Source organism: Camelina sativa, chromosome 9 (assembly GCF_000633955.1).
Source record: "Camelina sativa cultivar DH55 chromosome 9, Cs, whole genome shotgun sequence".
NCBI classification, from domain to species: Eukaryota; Viridiplantae; Streptophyta; class Magnoliopsida; order Brassicales; family Brassicaceae; genus Camelina; species Camelina sativa.
In genome coordinates, this window is record NC_025693.1 from 27012770 (window position 1) to 27021735 (window position 8966).

At 38.1% G+C, this 8966-nt stretch overlaps 3 protein-coding genes across 9 annotated transcripts in view; 2 read left to right on the plus strand and 1 right to left on the minus strand.

Annotated features, from left to right (window-relative positions):
- Positions 1-1854, plus strand: part of LOC104712489 (E3 ubiquitin-protein ligase SINAT2) — a 4126-nt gene extending 2272 nt beyond the window's left edge. For 3 of the 4 annotated variants that reach the window (XM_010429400.2, XM_019229386.1, XM_010429399.2), the window contains 3 exons: positions 4-156; positions 242-628; positions 1144-1854. In XM_010429400.2, coding sequence (XP_010427702.1) covers positions 4-156; positions 242-628; positions 1144-1464 — 861 coding nt within the window. In that variant the 3' untranslated portion in view covers positions 1465-1854. The remainder of the gene's footprint in view (positions 1-3; positions 157-241; positions 629-1143) is intronic. The other variant, XM_010429401.2, reaches the window with a different exon arrangement.
- LOC104712490 lies at positions 2982-8128 on the plus strand. 4 transcript variants are annotated; one of them, XM_010429402.2, is made up of 8 exons: positions 2982-3493; positions 3747-4115; positions 4187-4449; positions 4719-4860; positions 5000-5371; positions 5487-5618; positions 5715-5843; positions 5923-8128. In XM_010429402.2, exons 1-8 carry the CDS (start codon positions 3401-3403, stop codon positions 7972-7974), a joined length of 3552 nt encoding a protein of 1183 aa, XP_010427704.1. In that variant the 5' UTR covers positions 2982-3400; the 3' UTR covers positions 7975-8128. The 4 variants fall into 4 exon arrangements, with proteins under 4 accessions (XP_010427704.1, XP_010427706.1, XP_010427705.1 ...); XM_010429404.2 differs by having other exon boundaries at positions 4187-4443; XM_010429403.2 differs by having other exon boundaries at positions 4190-4449.
- Positions 8532-8966, minus strand: part of LOC104712491 (putative metal tolerance protein C3) — a 9267-nt gene continuing 8832 nt past the window's right edge. The window contains exon 9 of the mRNA XM_010429406.2: positions 8532-8803. Coding sequence (XP_010427708.1) covers positions 8686-8803 — 118 coding nt within the window. The 3' untranslated portion in view covers positions 8532-8685. The remainder of the gene's footprint in view (positions 8804-8966) is intronic.

An 8966-nucleotide genomic window follows, 5' to 3' on the forward strand; every position in this document is an offset into this window, starting at 1 on the left:
GAGGTTAAAACAGCGAAAGTGGAAGTTAATAATAGCAAACCTACAAAACCAGGTGGTGCAGGGATTGGTAAATATGGCATCCATTCTAACAATGGTGTTTATGAGCTTCTTGAATGTCCCGTCTGTACAAATTTAATGTACCCTCCAATTCATCAGGTCAGAAACATGTGAGCTTTAAAAGTTTTGTACTTGCAATGTTACATGTTCTTAACATTTTTTTTTTTTAATTTAAATTCTACAGTGTCCAAATGGCCACACATTATGTTCAAACTGCAAAGTGAGAGTGCAGAACACTTGCCCTACATGTCGCTACGAGCTTGGTAACATAAGATGCTTAGCTCTTGAGAAAGTTGCAGAGTCTCTGGAAGTTCCATGCCGTTACCAGAATTTGGGGTGTCATGACATTTTTCCTTACTACAGCAAGCTTAAGCACGAGCAGCACTGCAGGTTTAGGCCTTACACTTGCCCTTATGCTGGCTCTGAGTGTTCGGTTACAGGTGATATCCCCACACTAGTTGTTCATCTTAAAGATGATCATAAAGTCGATATGCATGATGGGTGCACTTTCAACCACCGTTATGTTAAGTCAAATCCGCATGAAGTCGAAAATGCTACATGGATGCTTACGGTAAATATTTCTTGTTTCCACATGTTGTCTTCTCTTTTCCAAAAGGTCTCAAATTAAAAGTCCGATTATTTTTCTCAAGTTGTTTATTTACATCATCATATGACTAAGCTTCACATTCATTCACCTTCTTTCACAATCCTCATATGACTAACCATGAACTCTCCCGGGCTTTAGCTCTCTTCTTCATAGGACTTGTTATAATCTCCAGCTTTTTCAGCTGTTTGTGTTATTTTTATTTTGCTCAAGTCTCCATTGAATTTTACATTTTGTAAATCTGTTGCCATAAGCAGAAGGCCAAGATTCACATTCCTGCTCGGTTACTTTAGGCGAAACTCCCATATTAGCTGTTTTTCTGGTTTCTGTTTTGCTCCTCTTTGTCAGTCCAGTTTTCTCCCATTTTACTTTTGATTCTACTGGCTCTTAACGTCCATATTCTCAGTCTCCTTTTCATCCTAGCCAATATATATTGCTTCATGCTTTAACTCCCATCTTGACTTTCATAAATTTGTTTCCAGGTGTTCAACTGTTTTGGGAGACAGTTCTGTTTACACTTTGAGGCGTTCCAGCTGGGGATGGCTCCAGTGTACATGGCATTCCTTCGTTTCATGGGAGATGAGAACGAGGCGAAGAAGTTCAGTTACAGCTTGGAAGTAGGAGCTCATGGACGTAAACTAACATGGCAAGGGATCCCTAGAAGCGTGCGTGACAGTCACAGGAAAGTCCGGGACAGTCAAGACGGACTCATCATACCAAGAAACCTTGCACTCTACTTCTCTGGAGGTGATAGGCAAGAACTCAAGTTGAGAGTGACCGGTCGCATCTGGAAAGAGGAGTAAACCAAAACGAAGACAAGAAGGGGAATTGATTGAAAAATGATGTACATAAGAAAAGCCTCATGAAGAGCTAATGATCATATGGAAGATTTGAAGTTTGTTGTCTGGATTTTTTTGTAATGGAGTCTTTCTCCAGTGGGAATGAAGTGAGATGATGATGATGATGATAATAATCTTCTATGATGAATCAGTTTGGAGGGAGCCATTGTTACTATTTTGTGGCTGCAAGAATTATATTATCTCTGTAATTTTTGGTTTTTTTTTTGTTGTTGTTGGGTTTCTGTGCTTTTCAGACAGGGAATGTAGGAAAAAGTAAGACATGATTTTGGCTATGTTCTCCTTGTTGTAAACCAGGTTCCAAAAAGATTGGTGCAAAAATTTCTTTTTTCTTTACAATGGTGATTTTGATCATGTTTAGACTTAAGACTCTGTGATGAGTCCTGGAACAACATTGCTACAACATTGCTTCATTTTCACAACTCCATCTTGCATAACATACTTAGAAAATAGGAATTGAGCATGCAAGTCATCATCTTCATTGATGGGGAAACCAAGCTTCTTCAGATGAATCAGCAGATACAAAACCGTGATCATGTGGGTAATGCGATCATTCAGCATCTCAGTTCCATTTGATGACATTATCGATCCATATCTCTCAGGGACCAAAAAATGTAAACATAAGCTATTGTCCAAATTTATGAACCTAAATAAAAGATGAAAAGATACTTACTACTACTAATCTACTATATCCCTAAAATTTGTTTGTTACTTTTTAACATAATGCTATGACACTTGGCAAATGAATTTTCATGTTTTAAAACCTAATTTCATATATCCCACCAGAATTTCAAAAATTTGACTATTTTCTTTATATTTGCAGTTTTAATGGCATCCTACCAAATTCAAACAATGGATCATGATACATTAAAAACACTAATTATTAGTACAACAAAGCAATAAAATTTTGATTTTATATTTCTTTAATAGTTACTTTTTGAATTCTAAATCAATATGCATATATATATATATCATATATGCAAATGATTATTTGTGTCAACAAACGCGTACACAATTTATTACTAAATATAAAAATCCGATAGTCACATGATAGTATGACAAATACGTATAATACATTGATAGTATATTTCTTTGGTCTTTATATATTAAAAGATAGCAAAAAAAAAGAAAGAAAGAAGAAGATATAGCAATTACAGCATGATGACAACACCATACCCACACATACACATTCTATTCATTAGAGGAAAGGTAACAAACATAAACACACATCCCATATTAAAAAAAAAAACAAATAACCAAATATTATATTTGTGTTCAAAACAAAACAAAATCTATAGTTTTTTTTCTTTATATTATAATCTGAAAATATTATTTACCTAAATGTTAGAAAAAGCCAAAAAAATGATAACATAAATTTGTTATCGTTTGCACATTTTAACCGCCTCCCTCTAAATATTTTTTTTTTACATAAATGTTAATTTCTATCTCTCTCTCTCTCTCTCTCCTTTATAAGTTACAATCTTCTCATCTCTCTCTAGAATATATTGACGCAGCCGCGAATCTCATCGTCATCGTCATCGTCATCATCATCGAGCACAAAGGGAAGAACCCTGATTTGCCGGCTTTTCTCCATTTTCAATCCCCCCCAAGGATCTCACATACACACGAGTTTTTCCCGGGAAATTTTTCATTATCAGACTCTCTCTTTATATTATTTTTTTTTTCAGAATAATCCCGATTCATCGCGATCGATTGTTTTGTTTATTTTTAATGTTCCGATTGGATTTGGTGATTTCGTAGTCCGATTTCACGGAATTGAATCGGATAGGATTGGGGTTATATTTTTTTGGGGTCAGTCTGAGAGAACCGTAGCGATAATATAATGAAAACATTGGTTGATGAATACAACAAGAGACTGTAAATGATGCCTGGTTTAGCTCAGAGGAATGACCAATACTCTTTTGGCTTCTGGTCCAAGGAAATCGATGGAGTCAGCTACAATCAGCTCCAAAAGGTTTCCCCATTTTTTTTTTTTTTTGGATCTTTGCGTCTGATTTTAGCTAGAGATGTTTTGCTTTGATTGTATCACTCCCAAGTTTTTAGTTCACAGATCTTAGTTATATCTGTTTTTGAGTTTCTCTAGTACTTTCAACACTGCATTTTGCTATGTTGCTAACTTTTGTTGTTTGTTTGTTTACACATAGTGGTGTTGCTAAATAACTATTTAACTTAAGAGACACATTGCTCTGCTGAACTTGTGTGTGCAGTTCTGGAGTGACCTGTCGCCGAAAGCTAGACAGGAGCTCCTCAAGATTGACAAACAGACTCTGTTTGAGCAAGCTCGTAAGAACATGTATTGTTCTAGATGCAACGGCCTTCTTCTGGAAGGCTTCATGCAGATTGTTATGCATGGGAAGTCCTTGCATCCAGAGGGATCATTAGGGAATCATCCTTGCAACAAATCAGGGGGCTCCAAATTTCAAAACGACTGTAACTCAGTTGTCAGTAACGGATGTGCGGATGAGATGCAAGATCCTTCTGTTCATCCTTGGGGAGGTCTCACCACGACACGTGATGGGTCACTCACACTTCTTGATTGCTATTTGTATGCAAAGTCTCTCAAGGGACTTCAAAATGTAAGTTCATGCAACGGTTACTTATTTTTGCTCTCCCTCCAGTTCAAACTAGTTAAATCTATTGGTTCTAGCAGGTGTTTGACAGTGCCCCTGCTCGTGAAAGGGAACGTGAGTTGCTTTATCCCGATGCTTGTGGTGGTGGAGGCCGGGGGTGGATAAGCCAAGGAATGGCTAGCTATGGTAGAGGCCATGGAACAAGAGAGACGTGTGCTCTACATACTGCAAGACTTTCTTGTGATACATTGGTGGATTTCTGGTCCGCACTCAGCGAGGAAACTCGACAATCTCTTTTGAGGATGAAGGAAGAGGATTTCATGGAGAGACTGAGGTACAGGTACGTTCTTATTTGATTTGATATTTTCTTGATGTTCTACGACAAATTGAGTTGAGAAGTTTCTGGACATGATCTCTGGGTCATGGGTAACAGGAAATGTTACAACTTTAGTCATCTCATTGTGAATTGCAAGATGACTTGGCATTTCGATTTCTGGACTTTGTGGATGTGCCTACCAAGTCATGCAATACAACAATCTTCCTTTTCTGGCCCTGTGGAGACTTTTTTTTCTCTCGACCTTAATAACAAATGGTCCTTTCAAATTACAGATTCGACAGCAAGAGGTTTTGTAGAGACTGCAGGCGAAATGTTATCCGTGAGTTTAAAGAGCTCAAGGAACTGAAACGAATGCGGAGAGAACCTCGGTGTACCTCCTGGTTTTGTGTTGCCGATACAGCCTTCCAATATGAGGTAACTAATCTTTGTTAACCTTTTCATCTCCATGGGGTTCCTGTAGTCCAGAATTCTGGTTTTTGAAAAGTACATTGCTATATTTCTAGAGAGCATTATATTGCAAGACGGGATCACATATGTACTTGCAATATTACAGGTAACCATTGATTCGGTGCAAGCAGATTGGCGGGAAACGTTTGCTGACAACGCTGGAATTTACCATCACTTTGAGTGGGCCATTGGAACTGGAGAAGGAAAATGTGATATCCTCAAATTTGAAAATGTTGGCATGAATGGGAGAGTTCAAGTCAATGGCTTAGACCTTCGTGGTTTAAATTCATGCTACATTACACTTAGAGCTTATAAATTAGATGGCCGTTGGTCTGAGGTATCCGTCAAAGCCCACGCATTAAAAGGTCAAAACTGCGTGCACGGTAGGTTAGTTGTTGGGGATGGGTTTGTTTCAATCAAGAGAGGGGAAAGCATCCGTAAGTTTTTTGAGCATGCTGAAGAGGCCGAGGAAGAAGAGGTAGATTCCTGTTTCATAATCTTGCTAAATCAAAGTTCTCAAATGTTTATGATTGCAAAAGTATTATTCTTTTCTTTTTCTAAACGATATCACTGTGCTTCCTGTATAATAAAAGGATGAAGAGATGGTGGACAAAGATGGGAATGAGCTGGATGGGGAATGCTCCCGTCCACAAAAGCATGCAAAAAGTCCAGAACTGGCTCGAGAGTTTCTTCTAGATGCTGCAACAGTTATTTTTAAAGAACAGGTTTGGTAGTTATAGGTTTCCTCAAAGTCACATATTATTATTATTATTTGGTGCTGTATTAGGTTTCTAATTTCACATTTATTGATTGTATCTTAGGTTGAAAAAGCATTCAGGGAAGGAACCGCTCGGCAAAATGCTCATAGTATCTTTGTATGTCTTACATTGAAACTATTAGAACAACGTGTACATGTTGCCTGCAAGGAAATTATTACCTTGGAGAAACAGGTAGGCATTCTGTCGTAATGTTCTCAAAACAATTTCATCAAGATTATATCCAACAATTCCATTGTCTTAACTCCTGCAGGTGAAACTTCTTGAGGAAGAAGAGAAGGAAAAGCGTGAAGAAGAGGAGCGGAAGGAGAAGAAAAGATCCAAAGAAAGGGAAAAAAAACTTCGTAGAAAGGAGAGATTGAAGGAAAAAGAAAAAGGCAAAGAGAAGAAAACCCCTGAATCCAGCGATAAAAACATGCTGCTGAGTTCATCAAGGGAAGAAGAAGATCTTCCAAACCTTGATGACGAGACAAACAATACTATAAACTGTGAGGAATCAGAAATTGAAACGGGGGATGCTGATTTGTCTCCACCTGGTTCTCCTGATGTTCAAGAAAGACAGTGTTTGGATGGCTGCCCATCTCCAAGAACGGAAAACCACTACTGTGACAGCCCTGACAAAGAAATTACAGATCTTGAAGATGAGAACGGGTACTTTACAAGTGATCATCAAAAACCTGTTCACTACCAGAATGCTAGTTATTGGAAAGAAGTGCAGTCTGATAATGCTTTGAGGTGGTCAGATAAACGCAGATATTCGGATAATGCTTCTTTTGTCAGTAGGTCAGAGGCAAGATTCCGTAATGAGAGATTAGAATTGCCTTCAAGGGGATTCAATGGGTCAAACAGACAGTTAAGAGTGAAAGCTTCAAAGACTGGTGGCCTGAATGGCATCAAGTCTCATGAGAAGTTTCGATGTTGCGACAACAGAAACAGTGAGAGGTTTGACATTAATTCTTGCAGTTGCAAACCGAGTTGTGAATACCGGGCAAAAGTAGAACCTAACATCTCTGCAACCAGAAGCATGCGAGAACCAAAAATCTTATCAAATTCAGATTCTGCTCCTGATGCCTCCAAGCCAGTGTTCCGAGGCAACAGGTATACTCAACCAGACTATACTCGTGAGTTAAGACTTAAAAGCAGGGTGGGAGTTGGTCCAAATCCTTCTATTACAAGAGATTCACTACATTCAAAAAAAGTTTGGGAGCCCATGGAGCCAAAAAAGTATCCACGAAGCAACTCTGACTCTGAAGTAGCAGTGAGATGTTCAACATTTAAGGCTGAAGAGATAGAAGACACTATCGTTGCTGATAATCCATCTGACCTTGTGTCTCAATGTAAGGCTACAGAGAAGTTGGATAATATCAAGCTTAAAGATAACAACAGCATGGAGTCTGGGGAAACAAAGAATGGGTGGCATTTGAAAGATCCTATGATGAGTAGTACATCAAGTTCAGACAATTGCTCGTCATGCCTGAGCGAGGGAGAGAGCAATACGGTTTCTTCAAACAACGGAAACTCTGAATCCTCCTCCACATCTGATTCTGAAGACGCCAGTCTGCAGTCTGAAGGAAGAGAGAATATAGTTGTTGGTACACAGAACGATATCCTCATACCAGATACTACTGGGAAGAGTAAAAATTTTGAAACTCCTATCGTAGTAACTGGTAACAACACGGATAATAACAGTAATAATAACATGGCACATGGTGTTGTTGATGTTCAACCACAAGGAGGCATGTTTCCTCATTTGCTAAACCAGAATCTACAGTTTCCTGTTTTCCAGACTGCTTCACCAATGAGCTACTTCCATCAAGCACCACCAGTCTCTTGGCCCACAGCTCCAGGCAACGGCTTAATTCCGTTCCCTCACCCTAATCCTTATCTATACACAGGTCCGCTTGGTTATAGCATGAACGGAGATTCCCCGCTGTGCTTGCAGCAGTATGGTAACCCACTGAATCATGCAGCAACTCCCTTCTTCAATCCCGGGCCAGTTCCAGTGTTCCATCCATATTCCAAAACCAGCACCGAGGACCAAGCTCAGAATCTTGAGCCACCAGTGGAACTAAACAGTTTGTCTCCACCGGAAACACAAGCCGTAAGTGAAGACAGCTTCTCCTTGTTCCATTTCAGTGGACCAGTGGGTCTTTCCACTGGAATTAAGTCGAAGCCTGCTCATTCCAAAGACGGGGTTTTGCGCAACCTTGTTGGAAATAGCGATATGAAAGCGAAAGAGAGCAAAGAGGTTGAGGAGTATAACTTATTCGCAACGAGCAATGGGCTGAGGTTTTCGTTATTCTAAGTTAACGGTTTTGGGTTTGCTGTTGATTTAAACTGTGGAGTGTGAGGGGTTTCATACTTTGTATCATCCGGAACATTATTATTCGTCCGGAAAACAACAAAAAAAAAAGCTTTCAGTTTCAAACTTTTTATTTTAGTTTACACTTTTTCCCTTATAGTTTACACTTTTTTCTCTCACGTTTGGATTTGTACTCTGTTTATTTTTTTTATTTGCTTCATTGTTTCATTTGATATAGAGCAAATGTTAAGATCTACGAGATTTTTAGTGTTTTGTCACTGAATAAATTGTTGTTTATTCAAGATATACCTCATTGAATTTGATTGGTAACATGTATAAGATATTGAAATGATTTATTTACATGTTATATGAAATTAATATTTACATGTTCTACATTGTACAATGAGTAAACGCAAACTCAACCCAAGCATTAAAATTTGCGTTTAAAACAATCTAATATAAGAAGGATATAACCAAAAAAAAGTTGATACTTGATAGCATGCCATCTTAGATTATATAAAATGTTTTATGAGTTGAAGAAATAGAAAAGTAAACGTAAATTGTTCACTAAAGCAAAAATTCAATAGCAAAAGAAGAAAACTCATACTGCAATGTATCAAGCTGCAGAGGTCATATATATAGTACAATATATTAAAGAAACAACAAAAAAAAACAAGCAAATTACACATACAAAGTTATATATGTATATAATCTTTATAAATCGTTGGGGATTGTTGAAAGTACAGAGTGTTCAGGCTTGTGATGGCACTCGAAATCCAGATGAACAAAAGCTCTTTCCACCTCTGGAAGTTCTTCGAGCTTTATTTGCAATGTCTCACCAATTGCATGAGCTTCTTTCAATGGCAAATCTTCTGGCAGTTCTATATCCACCTACCAATACACACATATAACAATAATTAACCTAACTATATAGTTTGTTATATAAATCTTATCGAGTGTAACCACCTAACAAAGATTTATCTTTGATAAGTTGC